The following is a 21,081-nucleotide window of genomic DNA, read 5'->3' as shown; positions in this document are numbered from 1 at the left end:
CAAGTCTATGACAGACAGAAATTGTAACAATACTGCTGTTTAGTCTGTGATTCTTCTCTCCACCCCCCTTCCCCTCACCATCACTAGAAGGTTCTAGTTTAGCTACAAACTGTATATAAGGAGAGTAGTCAGAGACCTTAGTTGTCTGAAGATAGGGACCAGTGCTTAGTAGGAGAGACTCTGCTAGACTGCATGAGTGAGCAGAAGAAGATCCTGAGATAAGTATATTAAGCCACATATCCTGGGTCACCAGCCCTGTGACCAGAGAGGCAGTCGGACAACTGAGCCACAGAGCCTGTGCCACCAGCCTTTGGCCAATGAGTCAACCTTCTGAGAGAGAGAGAGAGAGAGAGAGAGAAGGAGAGAGAGAGAGAGAGGGACAGATAGCTCAGGCCTTTCTTTAGTATGAAATCTTCTTCTTTCTGGGAGAAAACTGAAGAAGCCAGCTCAGTGCACTGCCTGTATTGTTTTGCCCGACTGCCTCCAGTAAAGAAGCAGACTGCCTGTCCCTGGCTGCTTTGATTAACAGGGCCAGGCAGTGGCAAAGCAGCGAGGGATGGGCAAGAGCAGAGCAAGAAGAGCAATATTGACGCCATCATTGCACCAAAGTCCTAATTTTATAAAAATGAAAAATATTGACTGAAATTTACCACTATCATGAAGTACAATGTGTCACGAGAAAACTGTCTCAGAATGGCTTGGATAAGTAAAAGCATTTTAAAGTTATTGCCGCATAAAGTGACACATGTCATATTTCCAAAAAAACAGCCTGGTCCTTAAGGTGAAAAATGGCAGGGTCCTGAAGGGGTTAAAGGGGTTATACAGGATTAGAAAAACATGGCTGCTTTCATCCAAAAACCACAACAACACATCTGTCTTCACATTGTGGTATTGTAGCTGCAACATTAGACACAGCCCATGGACCATATTTCGTGGTGATCTATTTGTATGCTTTTTCACCTCAAAGATGCACCACATTTCTTAAGAAGCCTGCACCTCTTAATCAGAGCACGTCAGATAGATTTCTAAATTCCCCCAATGTCTGATTTCTGACGTCTGTCTTCCAGGTTAGCTGCAAGGTTCTGCAGTTCTTCCACCAGTATATGATGGGATGTAACTACTTCTGGATGTTGTGTGAAGGGATCTATCTCCACACGTTAATAGTGGTGGCCGTGTTTGCTGAAGAACAGCATCTGCATTGGTATTATCTCCTTGGCTGGGGTAAGTACAAAATAGTCCTGAAGATAACCCTCAACCATTTCCAGTACGGGCACATGGACATGTCCGCTAGAGGACCTGACCTCCGTGAGCCACTCAAGGGCAAATTCAGGCTATCCATGTATTAGGACTCATGCACACAAACATATTTTTCGTCCGCATCTGATCTGCATTTTTTGCAGGTCAGTTGCGGACCGATTCATTTCAATGGGGCCACAAAAGATGCGGACAGCACACGGTGTGCTGTCCACAGCCGCACGTTCAGTCCATGCCGTCTGGGAAATGATAGAACATGTCCTATTCTTGTCCGCATTACGGACAAGGATAGGACTGTTCTATAAGGGGGCGGCCGTTCTGTTGTGCAAAATGCAGAATGCACACGTCCAGTATTCGTGTTTTGTGGATCCGCAATTTGTGGACTGCAAAAATGTCTATGGCCGTGTGCATGAGCCCTTAGGCTACTTTCACACTTGCGTTGTTAATTCCGGTACTGACATCCGGCAGAGGATCTCAATACTGGAAATAAACGGATGGATTTCAGGAGGCATCCGTTCCGTTAGGATGTAGTTGTGTGAAATCAAAACAGAAAAAAACGGATTAGTCACTAAATACATTGAAAGTCAGTGGGTGACGGATCTGTTTTTTTAGGCTTCTAAAAAATGGATCCATCACCATTGACTTACACTCACCTAAAGAATTATTAGGAACACCTGTTCTATTTCTCATTAATGCGATTATCTAGTCAACCAATCACATGGCAGTTGCTTCAATGCATGTAGGGTTGTGGTCCTGGTCAAGACAATCTCCTGAACTCTCTGAATGTCAGAATGGGAAAGAAAGGTGGGATACAACAGCAGAAGACCCCACCGGGTACCACTCATCTCCACTACAAATAGGAAAAAGAGGCTACAATTTGCACGAGCTCACCAAAATTGGACTGTTGAAGACTGGAAAAATGTTGTCTGGTCTGATGAGTCTCGATTTCTGTTGAGACATTCAAATTGTAGAGTCCGAATTTGGCGTAAACAGAATGAGAACATGTATCCTTCATGCCTTGTTACCACTGTGCAGGCTGGTGGTGGGGGTGTAATGGTGTGGGGGATGTTTTCTGGGCACACTTTAGGCCCCTTAGTGCCAATTGGCCATCGCTTAAATGCCACGGGCTACCTGAGCATTGTTTCTGACCATGTCCATCCCTTCATGACCACCATGTACCCATCCTCTGATGGCTACTTCCAGCAGGATAATGCACCATGTCACAAAGCTCAAATCATTTCAAATTGGTTTCTTGAACATGACAATGAGTTCACTGTACTAAAATGGCCCCCACAGTCACCAGATCTCAACCCAATAGAGCATCTTTGGGATGTGGTGGAACGGGAGCTTCGTGCCCTGGATGTGCATCCCTCAAATCTCCATCAACTGCAAGATGCTATCCTATCAATATGGGCCAACATTTCTAAAGAATGCTATCAGCACCTTGCTGAATCAATGCCACGTAGAATTAAGGCAGTTCTGAAAGCAAAAGGGGGTCCAACACCGTATTAGTATGGTGTTCCTAATAATTCTTTAGGTGAGTGTATATTGTTTTCAGTGGGGGATCCCTTTTTTTTTTCATTTTTATTATCAGTCACAAAACAGAATGCTGCCGGATTGGAAGACATCCTGAACGGATCTCTTTCCATTCAGAATGCATGAGGACTAAACAGTAGCCTTACATGGCCACTATATAATACTATGGGGCTGGACTTAAAAGTGTACGATCCTGCCGAAGGTGGTAGCACCAATGGTCTAGAAACTACTACGAATCCTTATAGTCATTGCATAGCTGTATTATTTGTATAATGTATAGCAATGTTATTATATTGTATTATGTATAGAACTGTTGTACACTGGTATTTTTGAGAACTGTGAGTAACTACAACTTAGGCACTGTATAGTGTTACTCAGATCTTGGACAATTAGCTTGTGGCAGCTCCAGTCTTTAAAAGGGTTGTCCAGCCTTTATCTCCTCAAGATAGGCCATCACTATCTGAACGGAAGGGATACAACACCCTGCACCTCTGCCGATCAGCTGCAGTGGCTCCGGTGGCTCCGGTGGCGGAAGTCTAGGACGGAACTACACAGCTCCATCCATTGTGCAGTGCACGGAGAATGTTCCTGCCATTGAAGTGGACATTAGAGCTACTGCAGAAAAGCTCATCCGCCGGGGTGCACCCCTTTAAGGGAATCCTTTTGTAATTCCACCATGCTTATTCCTGTTTTTCAGGGTTTCCGTTAGTGCCTACATCGATTCATGCCTTTGCAAGAACAAAATATTTCAATGACAAGTAAGTAATGGATTATTTTTTGTTGTACTTACTTAACTTTGAATTACTTTCTTTTTTTTCTCATGTTATTTTTAATACTCATACAGCCCGGGTTAGAGGTGGAATGTGATGTCTAATATATTCTTATATTTTACATCCACCTCGTTTGTTGTCTCTTTAGGTCCACATTTCGGCGCTGAATCTCATTTCCCAATATATTTTAATTGTGGCAGGTTTTGTGTCACTTCAGAGACTACTGGTATCATAGAGCTAGTTATATTAAATGGGTTGTCTATTTTAGAAAAAAAATTTGATAAACCTTTTTAAGGGGTTAATAAAGAGGGATCCTCTGGTCAGGATCTTCATCTCTTGGGCTGAGCAGAGAGTCCTTACAAAGAGCGTCTCTTGCTTTGGAGGACCTGCCCTGTCCTGCATTACACAGACATCCTATTAATGTGAAAGAGACCTGTGTAATGCCTAGTTTCACCTGTGGTGTCGCTGCAGGGAAATTGAACACTTAGAGCTGATCACTGAGGATCCCACAGAGAAACACTTTCCAATCAGCTTTTTGCCAAGAGACCATTCAGAAAAGTAGGGATTGTTGAAAGTGAAGAACCCCTTTAATTGTAAGACCCGTTTGCCTTCTTTGTATTCCCATTTGCCACCAAAGTCTAAGCTTTCTGTTTTCTTCCAGTTGTTGGATGAGTGTGGAGACACATCTATTATACATTGTCCATGGGCCAATCTTGGCGGCACTATTGGTAAGAGACTTGTGTTTTGGTAAAAGTGCAAAAATACCATTAATCCTACCCCCAATAATATCTGGAATTATGCAAGATTGTAGTGTATTATATACTGTATTTTATGACTATTACACTATTATTCTGGCCAGTTTTTAGTGGATTGTACATCAAGCTGGAGGATCTCAACCTCTAGTTTGGGCCTGAGTCAAAGTGGCTTGAAAGGTGTTAGAAAAATGTATCAATCTGAGATTTAGAGGACTTCTTTTTGAAACCGCCTTACAGGGGCATGCCATTTCCGAAAAGGAACACCTAAGTGGCATTCCCAGAATAGTGTCCGCTACTATCAGTTGACTGCAAATAGACAGATATTCCAAAAGATGGTGCAAAAACCAATAATTAATAACTGAATTCAAGGCTGGAACTGTATATATAATAATGGCAATCAGATAGTCAGGACTTCTCTTGGTGAGATTCAAGTAGCAAACAAAGGGCCTTTACAAATAGCACATAAATCCATGGACTTGTGAAGTCAGGGTTAAAATAAAGTAATTCCGAGATGCTCTGCGTTAGGATGAGCAATAGAGATAAATTATTTTAATGAACCCGAATTTCTGGACATTTATTTCTGGAAAATCACAGAGAGAAAGACACACTTGCATATCCTATAACACTAAAGATATGCAAATTAGCTTTATTTAAGAAAGCAAAGCCTTTCTACCAGCAGATATAAGAAGTGCTAATTTTCATATTTTCATATATTTATATTTTTCCCAGAAACCCAGAGGAGCATTGTCTGGACTACAGTACTCCTCACATGTACTTGGAGCTCTCCATAAGAATAAATAGTATCCCCAGACCCCAACTAAGGCCTCTCAGGCAGCCAAGCCAATACTCTCTGCTCAGCTCTGACAAAAAGGCAATCTGTCTTCTTTTTTCTTTTGGAGGGAAGACTGATTTCTGATGTCTCTTTTCTCTCTGTTTCAGAATTGAGGCATAGCAGAGTGACCAGATACACAAACAGTACCTTGTTATATCAAGTTTTATATACATTGTTTCATGTAATTGTACCTGGTCCCTTGAGCCTGAGCTGGGGCCAAATGGCCTCATTGCCCAATAATGGGAGACAAGTACTATACCCCAGACCCCAGACCAGACCCTTAAACTAAGCACACCCCAGAAAAGATTCCCTAAACAAATACACATTGTGACCTCCTAAATTATGACCTCCTAAATTAAAAAGAGCTCCCCGAGGCGATCTCCTAAATACAGACTACAGACCAGACATGCAGACTTTCACTTCTTTCCATTCCCATTTTTACATCCAGGCGCCTCCACAGACTCACTGTATATTTCAAAGTAAGAGTGTATTGTAGTAGTGTATAAAGGTCTATTACTGTGAAGACCCCCACTGAGCCCTGGACTAATTAAGGAGGAAATATGGATGACTGGAATTTGAGAAGAACAGAGGTTGAATAACTGAGCTAAATGAGTTTATGATGTGAATTGAGTTAAATTAACAGATTGTGATATTGTACTGAACTGGTTTTAATGACAAATTGCCATCCTTAACTAAACTGGAGATCAGTTAAGGGTGGACACATCTGATTTATTGTTTGCAGAGGTTCATAGGAGTGAGACAACAGGAAGGGGGAGAGGTGACCATATTCGAAATAGAAAATAGTATCAAAAAGGCTTGTCTATTCTTTTGGAAGGTCTCCCCTTTTTTCGAAAGTCTCATAGACATTGTGGGAGAGCTTTGGACTTTGCATGGGTGGACTCTGAGGTACCTAAGCCCATTGGGTCCTTTTAATTCAGGGCAATAACAGGTGCAAATTGACAAAATGACACATGGATCAGCACTTATTTAAAGAGCCTTCACTCCAGCTGAGTGGGGGATCAATGATTGTTACTATGATCATTCATCCCTCATACAGTTTACATCATGTGGGCAGCATGTGATACCAACCAGCAAGCTTAAAAGATAATCCGACAATTAAGCATTTACACATTTATCAGCTGATCGCTGGCTTCTTATGAATGCTTATTTGCCCAATCATAAGCCCACATTTGGTACTGGGGATGATCAGGAGATTTTACTGTCATACTTGCTAACTCTCCCAGAAAAATGGGAAACCTCCCAGCTCCCCCGGGTAGAGCTGCCAAATCTCCCAGGCAGTGCATGATGTGCTACCTTCTCCCCGAAAGCTGCCCTCCATGACATCAAATCACTCAAGATATGAAATCACTAGATGCAGCTGTGCCACATCATAAAAAGGGGCATGGCATATGGCAAAGTGGCTGTGGCCTGATGAAAAGGGTGTCCTACTGCCCAAAGAAAATTTCAGCGGACCTTTATGCACCCCAGTCTCCTCCCAAACAGGTCCCAAATATGAAAAGTTGGAAAGTATAATTATTAATAGGCGCATTAATCAATGTGAGGAGTAAGGGAATCCATAGTTCCGGTTGTCCATCATGAAAGGTCATGGAGATGTTGGACTGATTAGACTCGTATTGGAGCAACGGTGGTGATGGTGGGGGAATATCTCAGAGTAATTCTTCTGACTCAATACATAGGCTGAGGTGTGAGGCTCCTGAGACAATATAGCTATGGTTGCCCAGGATGTCTAATCTAAAAATGGCCACCAGGCACAGGAAGAAGAGAGAAGCTGATTGCTACCAGTAGAAGGGACAAACTTCCAATATGATAACCCACTGCAGCAATAAGACATGGGATATGGCCAGTAATGTATTTAGAAAGGCAGTGACACAGAATTCATCTCCTTTCAGGTCAACTTGTTCTTTCTTCTGAACATCGTACTCGTTCTCGTGACAAAATTACGGGACACTCACCGCGCGGAGTCCAACATGTATATGAAAGCCGTAAGAGCTACGCTAATCCTGGTGCCGCTGTTAGGTATCCAGTTTGTTATCTTTCCATGGAGGCCAGAGAATCGACTGGCAGGAGAGATCTATGACTACATTATGCACATATTGATGCATTATCAGGTATTGTTCTCGTTTCTTGTGTATTCTGTTGTATGTAGTAGCTGCATGAGCACCTCTCTCTCTGTGCACAGGAGACTGCCTCTCTCTCTCTCTCTGTGCACAGGAGACTACATCTCTCTCTGTGCACAGGAGATGACCTCTCTCTCACTGCACATGATACTGTCTCTCTCACTGCACAGGAGACTGCCTCTTTCTTTCTGCACAGGAGACTGTCACTCTCTTTGTGCACAGGAGACTGCCTCTCTTTCTGTGCACAGGAGACCACCTCTCTCACTGCATAGGATATTGCTTCTCTCACTGCACAGTATTCTCCCTCTCTCTGTGCACAGGAGACTGCCCCTCTCTCTCTCTCTCTCTCTGTGCACAGTAGACTGCCTCTCTCTCGGTGCACAGAGGAGTGCCTCTCTCTCTCTGCACAGGAAACTGCTTCTCTCTCTGCGCATAAGACTGCCTCTCTCACTGCATAGGAGACTGCCTCTCTCTCACTGCATAGGAGATTGCCTCTCTCTCTGCATAGGAGACTGCATCTCTCACTGCAGCGGAGACTGCCTCTCTTTCTGTGCATAGGAGACTGCCTCTCTCACTGATTTATTATTTCACGCCTCCTCATTAATAAATCACAGCAACAGCATTTTAGATGGAAATGATATGGTTAGTCATGGTTAACGGGTGACCCCCATCCCACTTCTTAAACCCCACCTGACACCCGACTGCAGCTTCCTATAGGATAGGTTGTACATGCTTGTGGTCCTCTCCACAATTGCTTCAGAACATTTCCACAGCAATTATATAGGAATTTACAGGGAAACAACCGAAGAAAAAGCAATGTAGTCACCTCCCCTGGTGTTTCATGGAAAAACATCTCTGATCCCCCGCCGGTACTTCGGGTCTTATGTGACGATGTGCCATCCCACGTGACCACTGCATCCTGTCAATGGTCACATGTGATGAGACATCATCACAGGATGCCAGATGTACACTGGCAAGGGAACCACAGAAGCCCCAGGGGAGGTAAGTATAGTGGCTTTTTTTATTTTTTTTATTTCAACGTTGAGTTTTTTGTTGTTGTTTTTGTTCTAATTGAGGACCTGCAAATATTTATGCAGGTCCTTCAGTAAAGTCCACAACATTTGAGGGTGACTTTCCCATTGAACTCAATGAGGAAGATCTACAAAGAACCCACAACAGTTTTATGTTAGAAATGTTCATGCTGCAGATTTAAAAATCCTCACAAGAGGTCAGTTTCCACACTGAAAGTTTACTTTACTGCTACTATAATCCAGACCCCCACAGATCTGGTAATGATGAGCTATCCTGAGGATAGGCCATCTGTATCTAAGTCCCGGAAAACTAATTAAACTTTTTTTTTTCAACATTTTTATAGTCCCACTAGAGGTTTTGACCATGCATTTGAATCATCACTTATATTATACATTCCAATACTTAGGGACAGCTCAAAAAGAATACAGGATGGCATATATGGAGGCCTTTATTAGGACCCCATAGTGGGATGTGAAATTAACCATTTGATGCCAGTAATAGACACTGTTTTCTTCTTTTCAAGGGATTACTTGTTGCTACGATCTTCTGCTTCTTTAACGGGGAGGTAAGCGTTCACTATTTTCCTATATGTCTCTTTATGAATTTCAGTATATATACCGTGGTATTTATTCTTCTTGTGGTCATTAAAAGTGAATGTCTTTCCTTGAAGAGCATGTCAGAATTGTCCGACTACGACGACATATAAAGCCAAGCCATTTCTGTCTGGTCACATCCGAGACAACCCCTTTCAAAATGCAGCCCCTAAGACAACCAGCTGGTCCTGATCCTGGAGAACAGATGATTTTTCTTTTGATTCAGATCAATTCTTGTCCTTGTAATTAGAGATGAGCGAAGTTTTAATAAATTTGATTCCGCTGCGTCGCCGAATAAAAAAATTTGCATCTGAAATAAATTACAGTGTAAAATAAAAGTTATACTTACCTCATCCATTTGCTCGCGATGGGCCGCCCCCCCGCTGCCATCTAGATTGAAGGTTGATTAAAGGCACAAAATCTTGCTCGGGCCACGATGACGTCATCACGCTGGCCGGAGTGGTGATGTCATATGTCGCAGCGCACGGGATTTCGGCCGAGATCTTCAATCAAAATGGCAACGACGGCCCCTCGCGAGAAATTGGATGAGGTAAGTATAATTTTTTTTAACACTATTTCAGGTTAAATCGATTCACTACCATGAAGCACAAGGAAATTCGGCTTCGCAGCTAATCAAATTTATCCTGAAATTAACTCAACTCTACTTGTAATCCAAGTGCAGCTTGAGTCCGCCAAAACTCTGAGCAGAAAAAGTGGGAGACCCCCTCTGTGATGTCCATATGGCCTATTAGGGCATGTGAGCAGAGGCTGTCTTCATAAAGCAATCCCTTTAAAGGGGTTGTCTGGGTTCAGAGCTGAACCCGGACATACCCTTATTTTCACCCCGGCAGCCCCCCTGAGCCTAGCAGTGGAGCATCTCATGCTCCGATGCGCTCCCTTGCCCTGCGCTAAATCGTGCAGGGCACGGGCTCTTTTGTTTTCAATAACACACTGCCGGGCGGAAACTTCCGCCCGGCAGTGTGTTCGGTGACATCACCGGGATCTGATGGCCGGGCTTAAGCGCTGCCCTAGCCGTTTTACTGGCTAGGGCAGCGCTAAATCCCGCCCATCAGTGCCGGTGACGTCACTGGGCTTCCTGTCAGCCCCATGGAGAGCCCTGGTACGTCACCGGATCTCCAAAAAATGCCTTTTCCCTGCGCGATTTAGCGCAGGGCAAAGGAGAACATCGGAGCATGAACTGCTCCGATGCTCAAATCAGGGGGGCTGCCTGGGTGAAAATGGAGGTATGTCCGGGTTCAACCTTGAACCCGGACAACCCCTTTAAATTCTGTATTTTAAGAACCCCATTGAAAATGATGACACATGACAGGTTTGTGTTTAAACGTGTCGTGTTACTCATTAAATGCCAAATTTAAAAAGTGTCCATGACCTCCTCGCAGCATACCACAGCGCCGTCCATTGTATAGTGGCTGTGCTTGGTATTGCAGCTCAGGCCCACTCACTTGACCAGACCATAGACCTTTTTGGTTATCATGCCATGCCATCCTTGGTCTTCTCCAACATTTGCACAAAACAAATAATTTTTTGCAAAGAATAATGGAATGAAAAAATAGAGAAAAAGTCACGTAGTGAAATCATGGCAATTCGCAGTGTGCAATTTTGCCATGCTGTGACAGGCACAACAGGAGGGATCTCATTGTATTTTGATCAGTGAAATTGTGATTGAAGACGGGTATTCGTACCATAGCAGGTGCATTGCATCTGCCGAAAATGTCGGGCGTGGTAACCTGAAGAGCAGGGCGACCTGGTGTCTATCTAGCAAGGAAGCACACAGAATAGAGATGAAGCTGTCTTTGTTACACCATATGACAGCTCCAGAACCAGGACGAAACGCGTTGTATAGCAACACTGATGTTGCAGCTTTTTATGTTTATTCTGATTTCTGTAATTTTAACCCCTTCACACCCAGCGCCGTACATGTACGGCGCTGGGCGGGTGTTTAAAGATGGCGCCCGCTCCTGCCCGCTGCAGGCGCTATAGCCACAGGTGGCCGCCTGCTTCTTTTAGCAGACACCCGCGGCTCATCGCCGCAACCGGCATTAATGCCGATCGCGGACATTTAACCCCTCAGATGCAGTGGTCAATCCTGACCACGGCATCTGAGCGCACTGAAAACCGAAAGCTTTCGCTCCCCGTGTGGTGAACGGATGAGCTGGGGTGTGTATGCAGCAGCCCCTGTCTTTATCAATGACAGGAGGCTGATGCATAGTATTTCCTATGGAGCCTTTGCCTGTAATAGGGCTCCATAGGAAAGTAGTAAAATCATCATAGATTCCAATGCAAGTGCATTGGAGTCTATGATCATAGCAATCAGATGATTGATTGTTATAGTTCCCCATGGGAACTATAAAAAAGTGCAAAAAAAAAATTTTTTTATTAATAAATTAAAAAAAAACATAAAAATTCAAATCACCCCCTTTTTCCCAAAATAAAAATAAAAGAACTAAAAAAATAAAAATGGGTGTCTCAATGTACAAAAACGCCCACAGTATAACAAATATAGTCCCCGTACGGCAAACAGCAAAACGGAAAAAAGCGTCCAAATGGCCGATTCAGCTTTTTTGGTCGCTTCATTTTCTACAAAATTTAAATAAAAAGTGATCAAAAAGTCATACACACCCAGAATGGTATCAATAAAAAGTTCAGATCGCCCCGCAAAAAATAAGCACCCACACAGCTCCGTACACATAATTACAAAAAAGTTCTAGGGGTCAAAATATGGCATCAAAAAAATAAAACTGATTTTTTTCCAACTTTTTAATTTTTTTATCACTATCAAAACGCATGAAAAACTATACATATAAAGTATCACTGGATTCGTACTGAGCTGTAGAATAAAAGTAACTGGTCAGTGTTATCGTACATTGAACGTCGTAAATAAAAAACCCATAAAACTGTGATGGAATTTCTTTTTATTTTTGCAATTTCACCCCATTTGGAATTTTTTTCCCGCTTCCAACTACATCATATGCAATATTAAATGGGGGGCATTGCAAAGTACAACTTATCCCACAGAAAAACAAGCCCTCATATGGCTATGTGAACAGACAAATAAAAAAGTTATGGCTCTGGGAAGGCAGGGAGCGCAAAACGAAAACGCAAATCTATTCCATATGTATGATGACATTATGAATCCTTAGATTAGTGATCTAAATATATATGTTATACTGTATAATTTACTTTTTGCTATTTCTTTGCACCTCTGAGTTTTTGAAATTTTCTTTCTCACTAATATTTTGGTTAAATAGAATTAAAAAATACAAAGAAAATAATAAAGAAAATCATATTCTAGTGATCAATTATTATTATATTTTATATAAAATGTTAGATTAAAAAGGTTATCCCGTGATTAATGTAAAAAATGAAAATCAGACATCATATAGTACATGACAATCTCTTTCTAACAAAGCAAGAACCAGCCGTGTACCTCACATGGATCCAGAGATCTCTGCATCCTTTGCTCCAATTCTTCTGCTAGATTTCTAAGGGAGTGTGTCCTTTCTCTGATGACGTGTCCTGTGTGCTGCAGCTGGTAGCAGTGGAAGGATGGAATTGAGTATGTGCTTTGATCTCGGGACAGAGAAATTAGAAAAAGAGTAAACAACAGGTGGCGCTATACAGATAGATTTCATTGAAGAACTCAGCCCCGCCCTCACTCTGTCCTCACCATGCCCCCTCTTCGTAGACTTGGCATAAAATGCTGTGGATTTGTGACTTTTCCATGCCAAAAAGAGGCATAAGCTGAATGATGAATTTCTCCTTTAGAATGTATAGTATTACTATGCTACTTTATCTAATCCTCTAGCTGGGCAGTCATTAACTCATCCACCCTCTAATGAGATTGAGATGACCCTGCTAAATCTGTCCCAGTCTATACAGCAAAGCTTACAAAAGATCTGCAGAAAACAGCAAAGAGTCTATTCAGTGCTCCACTGGCCAGTGGGAAAATTGCTGTATTTCAGGATTGTCTTCATCTGAATATTCACACAAAATAAAATGAAAACATATTTGATTATAATAAAAATGTGATAACACATCGCCTTTATAGAGTTAAAATGCAACGAAATGACATCTGGTCTGTGACTTCTGTCCCCTCATCACTCTAGATAGAAGAAGAGCCAGGCTGAGCCCGGTAAAGCAGACAGATTATGATACTGCTTAAAGGGGTTGTCCACTTTTTACTATTGATGACCTAACCTCTGTATACGTCATCGATATCAGATTGGTGGGGGTCCGACTCCCAGCAGCCGCGCCAATCAGCTGTTTAAAGAGAAGGCGGCACAATTATTATTTGTCTTGGCTGCCATTCACATAATTCATTCTAGTTCAATGGCCAAAAGTTCCTAGACTGCCCAAATGAGTGTAGACTTTAATATACTTCAAATGACTGGTGTATATATAGCGGCATCATCCTCCATGGCAATGTACAAAGTGGCATAAAGCATGTTATAAAACAAGATACATAGAATGCTTAACTTTTATTAACTCTTTCTGGGAGGGAGATGGGAAAAACAGCCACTGCTGCAAAATACTGCCACTGAGTTATACATTTTACAGAGTTCATTTTTCGGTATAAATAACATAATATCTATATTATCTGGGTCAGTACAGTTACAGAGATGCCAAACACATATAGTTTTTTTTTCTGTTTTACTACTTTTGCTCAATAAAAACCCTTTTTTTTAAAAAGGAATACAATCTTTTTGCATCGCCAATTCCCAAGACCCATAACTTTTTTATTTTTCTATCTATGGAGTTGTGTGAGGGCTTGATTTTTGCGGGACGACTTGTAATTTTTTATTGGTCTCATTTTGGAGTAAATGACGCTTGTTATTAAGTTTTTTTTGTGGCAACTAAGTATAAATTTGCAATTCTGCCATTTTTTGTATTTATTTATTTTTACAGCGTTCACCGCAGGGGATAATTTACATGATATTTACAGTTGCAGAGAGAGCAGAGCCTCTAGGTGTAATGACAACGCCCTCATTGCACCTAGAGGCTCATTTGCATATATTATAACATCATTTTTCTCAGCCATGCGGGCACATATGGACATGGGACCAACATAGACGCCTTCAGCTGACAAGTGCCTATGGAATAGGTCAGCCAGTGTCATAGGGACAAAACTGCTGACAGATGCCCTTCAAAAACTGTATTTATATGTTGCAATTTTCTCAAAACCACAGCAAAAACTGCCATCATTTTGCTGCAAAGACCCACAATATGACTGCATTGTGTGAATACACCCTAATAAGAGGCTTGCTGAGAGTCTAGCTCTGAATTAATAGTGGATCCATTTTGAAAGACCGCCAGCTATGAGACAGAAAATGTCTCTCTCTGGAGGACCCAGCACACCCGTGCATTACATAGACAGCCCATTGATGTCATTAGGAATGATGTAATGCTACATTTGCCCTGTGGTGGAGCTGTAGGGAAATTTTTTACACTTGCTGTCAGATGGCGGCTGATCGCTGGGGATTGCAGCATCCGGGCACCCTTTGATCATCTTATCATCTGGGATTGTCCAGGTTCGGTACACACGTCACTTTTTGAAAAAAGATTTATTTTTGTTGTTTTTTTCTAAGCTACAATTAAATCTTTACAGGAAGATATCCAATTTCATTATGGACTCTTTTCCAATTTTGTTCGAGTATTTAAAAAAAAAAACTCAGAGTGGTTTATACAAGGGGTTTGTGGCCTTTCCTTCGTTATAAGTCCTATGACCACCTTACTTTTATGCCTTCTTTTGAAGATAAATAGTTTACGTAGCAGTTTGAGCTTTTCTCCACCATTTAGCGTCGCAGTCGTCATTTTCAGCATTTTCTTCAGGATCAGATTTCAATTACCTTCTAAAGAAAACACCTCGTCAGCTTTCTTTATTTCCATGTAAAATGACAGACGGCGTGTCTGGATCGTTTCTTCACCTTTGGTTGCACATTAATGACTTGAGCTTTTTATTGATTCACGGAAATGTGCTCTTTAAAAAAACTGAAATCTCACCTCCGACGGCTGCCGATGGCTGGAAACCGGTGAAAAAGTAACAAGGATGTGCAGCCAGTTGCATCTTCTAGGGCAGGGCTGGCCAACCTGCGGCTCTCCAGCTTTTGCAAAACTACAACTCCCAGCATGCCTAGAGCTATCAGCCTACAGCAGGGTATGGTGGGAATTGTAGTTTTACAACAGCTGGAGAGGCGCAGGTTGGCCAGCCCTGTCCTAGGGCAATCAACAAGCTGATAGCACTGAGAAAATATAGATTTAGGGTGCATTCTGGCTCCGCATCCGCTTCGCAATTTTGCAGAACGGGTGAGAACCCATTCATTTCAATGGGGCCGCAAAAGATGAGGACAGCACACACGTGCTGTCCGCATCTGTTCTGCGGCCTGCAAAAAAAAGATAGAGCATGTCCTATTCTTGTCTGCGGACAAGAATAGACATTTCTATCACAGGGCCGCCCGTGTGCATCCAACAGAATAAAAAACACATACGGTCGTGTGAATGTAGCCTTAGGGTTACATTGTATTAAGATCAGTGATCGCCAATCATCTGGACAAACCCTATGTGTTCCGTTAGGGCAGGGATGCTCAACCTGCGGCCCTCCAGCTGGTGCAAAACTACAACTCCCAGCATGCCTGCACAGCCTACAGCTATTAGGGCATGCTGGGAGTTGTAGTTTTGCAACAGCTGGAGGGCCGCAGGTTGGGTATACCTGCGTTAGGGCATATAGACATAATTGAGGGGCACAGGAAATGTGCCAAATCTTCCTTTGGCAAAATTGTTTGTTTATACCAGTGGTGTAACGAGATGGGCCTACTTTAGAAATGTAGGATGCAACAATTTTTTATCTGTTCTTTGGCATCTTCTGAGAGCCATAACACTTTTATTTTCCGGTCATAGCAGTTGTATGAGTACATATAAATTATACCTTTTTTTTTAATTTTCTCGGGTGAGAGGGGGAGTATATGAGACCATATGCAGTGCAAAATGTCTATCTACTTCAACCTATGATCCTACACACACACAGGTTGTCCCAATATACACCACACATACAGTCACAGTATACCACGCACATACATTGTACTGCATACACATAATGTTTATAGTACCGCTCTATGAATCACATACATACACACATTGCACACATACACAATACACTCATATAAAAAGAATATATAAAAAATAAACAATTTCCTTCTTGCTGATAGGTTGGCTAAGCAGGCTTCTCACTCTAGCTAATAGATTGTTGTCCCGAATGAGGAATCCCTTCTGGTAGCTCAGTTTTCCCTCAAAGGATATTTGGAAATGGACTTTCTAAACCAGACAACCTATTTAAAGTAGTCAGAGTCCATAAAATTCTGGCTGCCTGCAACCACCATTAGGAGGAGCAGAGGTGAGAACTGCATATGTCTGGAATTGAACTGAACCATAACTCTGTAGCCATGAAGGTCCTAAGCTCCCCCTAGTGGTGACTCAAGACAGAGTTTTATCAGTTAAATGGGTGGTGCCAAGATAGAAACTTATTCTCCTGTCCACAGGGGATATGGCTATGGAGTATTGTGAGAGAAAAATGAAGATCCAACTGCTATGAAAATCTATTATGAAGTAGTGTAGAATTTTCTACCAAATTAACTATGTATAATTTTTTGGCTCCCAGGTACAAGGTGCAGTGAAGAGACAATGGATGCAATATAAAACTCAGTGGGGTCAGAGAAGAAGAGAACATTGCTCTATGCGTTCTACTTCCTACACAGCAACATCCATAACAGAGGTCCCTATTTACCTCTACCCTCATGAGTCCAACAGCGAACATTTAAATGGAGAGTATGGAGATGACTTGGAGAATACAGCACTCAACTCTGGGGATACATACGCCTGATTCTCCACCAGACTTATGAGATTTGCAAACCATGAGCTCAAGTCCTCCATGGAAATAAAGCCTTCAACATAAATGTTGACGAGAAGACTCATTTGTAGGGATCCACCCTATGAAGGGACTTCTGAAACTCAGCTGGTCAACCTACTTAAGTCCTACTTCATGGGAATAATGGAGATGACCAGTTTTTGTCTAACAGGCTTCTGCCAATTCAGGGAATGTAAAATTTATATCATGTGGTGGTAGACAGAATCACAATGACTGAGATATTTCCACCACTGATTGTAAAGGGCAAGGTCCTCTGAAACCAAATGGAAAAACCTTGGACATTGTTGCCCGTCTGATATCCTTTCATCATTGTATAAAATGGACTTTTGGCTGCAGAATGCAGATGTATATCTGTGTTTCATTAGAAGTAGGATATTACGTTTCACAAAGATTAGATCTGCTCGGTCAGTTCTTTCACAAGAGCACAAATTTGATTAACTTGACGTGGTGCTAGGTGGCTCCATGGTTATCATTAAGCTTTTTCATCTGGAAATAGTGGTGTGGTTTGATATGACCGCCTGCAGTAGATGTGGTAGGTTCTCCAAAGTTTCCAGAAGTAATGTCTATGCTCACTTTGCTGTTTTCAGAACGCCCATAGAAGTGAATGGAGGGTGGCCACACTTGCACGGTGTAATATTAATCACTTTAAGGGATCCGTTCTGAAGATAGGTCCGAGAGGTGAGATCTGCACCTATCTTACATCTGTGCCATATCCTAGCGATATGCCACCAATGTATGACATGAGATAACCCTTTAACATATTTTAAAATCCCAGAGCTCTATTTTTCTGATACAGAGCTCCATATTATTTGCCTTCCATCAGAAAAACACAAAGTTAAATAGAATCTGTCAGCAGTTTTCATTCTGCTAATCTGCTAACACCGCTGGATAGCACTGTAGGAATGAAGTGTAACAATACCTACAGTGTGTTGCCGATCCGATATCAAGGACAACAGAGAAAAGAGACTTTGTATCTCCACTCTAAACACTCCCAAACACTTCTATCTTTGAGTGTCCATGATAGGAAGACATCTTTAACTCCAGCATGTGCGCAATACAGTGGGGCCCTGCTGTGGATGTAGTGTTCAATGACGAAAGGGATGCAAATGAGCTCTTAACAAGCTCTGCCTTTAATGCCACCAGATGTAGGGCAGCTATCCTACAAGTCAATTTCAACCCTATAAATAGGCCTTGAGACATGACTTGGATATTAAATAAGCCAGCATCTCATCTGCAGAAAGCTTTTTCAGGGTGATTCTGCAGATGAGGTGCTGGCTTATTTAATATCCTAGTCATGTCTCAAGGCCTATTTAAAGGGTTGAACATTGACTTATAGGATAGCTGCCTTACATCTGGTGGCATCAGAGGCAGAGCTTGTATAGAGCTTATTTTAATCCCTTTCTTCCCTGAATTCCAGAGGAGCATATATGGCCTATAAATCTTCTCACGTCGCCTCCAAGGCGCTCTCCCCAAGGAGAGATAGTACCCCCCAAGTCTTCAATGATGTAACGCGCATGCTCTGGTCTGTTCTGTGCTATTTCCAAAGCTTATACCTCTAAATCCATGCTATGCAAAGAATGGCTTTGTAAGGCGCTAGGCCCTGCTGCGTGGCGTATGTGCAGGATTTGGATCGGAGGATAGGATGCCCCTATGACACATGGGATTAAATGAGACATCAATCAACTGCAGGGGGAGGGGGTGTCAGAGGGTTTACAGTGGAGAAGCCAGTACACTTCACTAGAGGAACAGCCATGGGACACTTGACCACTCATTTGCATACAACACGTAGTTTATTAGATCTTTATTTTCTCATTTATCCTTCATGTGCGATCAGTAACATTGGGATCACTAGACTTGAGTCCAGAGGAGTTATCCATCAGTGTTTGCAAATCTGTGGGTAAAAACTGCTGACAGATTCCTTGTAAAGGGATACTTCCATCAAACAATGTTTTGTCACATAATGACCTATTTTTAAATATTCTATGTAACTTTTTTTTATATAAATATGGGTGGATGATTTTCTGATTATAATTTTTTGAAGTCACTCTATAGTAGCTCCTGTCCAGGTTTTTAAAAGGAGATGTCCAGGATTTTGGTGGTCTATCTTAGTGGACAGAGATGGTAACAGCAGCACTGTTCCCATTCATTTCAATGGAAGCAGCACTGCAGCCACCAGCTCTGTCCACAACGAAGCCTTGTGATTTCATTACTGAAAAATAACAGTTGATCAGTGGCAGTGTGGGGTGTTAGACCCCATTATCTGATCTTGTTGGCCTGGACACTGTAGGCCAGCAATATCAAAGCACTGGACAACCCCTTTAGCATCCTCTCTGTCTGGAAAGTCATTAAGAAGAGAGTCTCACTTAACACTTTTTGTCAGAAACAGCAGTCAGACCAGAAAGGAGTGAAGGGCTGTGACTCAATTAGAGCACTACACCTCCCCTGTGCTATCCCATAGGGTGGCTGGTCAGGGCTTCTCATTATTATTAGCCATTCCATTGCTCCTCTGTTGCAAGAGAACAGTAAAAGTGTTGGTCTGTCAATCATTCCAGTCCTCCACCTATCATTACCATGAGGATTACCTTGCAGATAGACCCTTTACTGTTTAGCAGAGGCTCTATTGACCCATTCAGCACTTTCCTCTCTCTGTGATCACTGCTAGAGAAGGAAAATATTTAGTATTTAATTCTGATGGCACAGAACTGACAAAGTAAAAAAAAAAAGGCAATTAAAAACAGCCAAAAATATCTAAAAATATTTTCTATTAAGATGGAGTTTAAAAGAATAGATCTTTCTGATATAAAGTGTCCCTTTTATATAAATTAATATACAGTAAGTTCAAAGGCTCCCCCTACTGGTGGCTGCAGGCAGCTAGAATTATATCATGTACCTCTATGAAGATAGAAGGGAATTTACAGCTCTGGATGTGAAAAATTGGGAAAAGGTGACCAGAGAAGATGGGTGGGGTATGCATGTTACCACAGAACCCGGACATCCTAGTTATAATGCATTTGGCCGTCATCTTATGATCATACAACAGACATTGAGTATAAGTCCTGTAGTGGATGGAGCTGGATAGTTCAATAACTACATCCAATGGAGGAGCTACTCCAGAACAGCTGATCGGCGGGGGTGCATGGTTTTAAACCGCCACCGATCAGATATTGATGGCCTATCCTAAGGATAGGACATCAATATAAAAGACCGTACAACCTCTTTAAAATTACAGTCTGACCTAACCTTTATTAAGCAGCTGGAGAACACATCAATTCAAAAAATGTTCTATACGTTCATATGACAATTATTTTCCCATTTTCCCATAAAATTGCTATGGTCATTTTTTCAGACCCCTCCCACTTTATAACCCGTCATCAGCTCTGTGAGTTTCTGACTATAAAGCCTTTTTCATCCTCACAATTCATTATTTCCAGATTATAAAGCTCTTTGGAAACAGTGGATGCCACTGAACATATTTTTTTTTTTCACTTTATACAATTTCTCTTTAGGTTTTACCTCTGTGTGGAGTTTTTACCCAAACATTAGTGGACGGATACTATATCCACAGCTATGCTTGATATTATACAGTCCCAGCATATACCTACAGCCACCACTAGGGGGAGCGCACTTCTTACAGATAAATACAACTCCTATTGCGTTCAATACCAGCTCTATAGATCCATATATATATTGAGCTCCCCCTAGTGGAGGCTGCAGGCAGACAGAATTTTATCATGTAATAAATATTAAGTTGGGGGGATAGTATATCCGCTGCAGAAATATGACAGATATGCTTCATATTATACCTTCCCAGAATATATCTACAGCCGCCACTAGGGAGAGCCAACTTCATACAGATAAATACAACTCCCATTGCGTTCAAAACCAGCTGTATAAATCCATATATATATATATATTGAGCTCCCCCTAGTGGAGGCTGCAGGCAGACAGAATGTTATCATGTAATATTTATTAAGTTGGGGAGATACTATATCCGCTGCAGAAATATGACATCTATGCTTGATATTATACAGTCCCAGCATATACCTACAGCCACCACTAGGGGGAGCCCACTTCATACAGATAAATACAACTCCTATTGCGTTCAATACCAGCTGTATAAATCCATATATATATATATATATATATATATATATATATATATTGAGCTCCCCCTAGTGGAGGCTGCAGGCAGACAGCATTTTATTATGTAATATATATTAAGTTGAGGGGAT

General features: G+C 41.9%; 1 protein-coding gene across 1 annotated transcript in view; it reads left to right on the top strand.

Moving 5' to 3' along the window:
- CALCR (calcitonin receptor) overlaps nt 1–17,946 on the top strand; it is a 317,310-nt gene extending 299,364 nt beyond the window's left edge. The window contains exons 8-13 of the mRNA XM_044295639.1: nt 1,068–1,221; nt 3,488–3,548; nt 4,222–4,288; nt 7,058–7,276; nt 8,841–8,882; nt 16,583–17,946. Of these exons, the coding sequence (XP_044151574.1) occupies nt 1,068–1,221; nt 3,488–3,548; nt 4,222–4,288; nt 7,058–7,276; nt 8,841–8,882; nt 16,583–16,804 (765 nt within the window). The 3' untranslated portion in view covers nt 16,805–17,946. The remainder of the gene's footprint in view (nt 1–1,067; nt 1,222–3,487; nt 3,549–4,221; nt 4,289–7,057; nt 7,277–8,840; nt 8,883–16,582) is intronic.
- The last annotated feature ends 3,135 nt before the right edge of the window (nt 17,947–21,081 follow it).

Source organism: Bufo gargarizans, chromosome 5 (assembly GCF_014858855.1).
Source record: "Bufo gargarizans isolate SCDJY-AF-19 chromosome 5, ASM1485885v1, whole genome shotgun sequence".
NCBI lineage: Eukaryota > Metazoa > Chordata > Amphibia > Anura > Bufonidae > Bufo > Bufo gargarizans.
The sequence above is the reverse complement of the archived record's forward strand: the minus strand, read 5'-3'. Positions and strand labels throughout refer to the sequence as shown.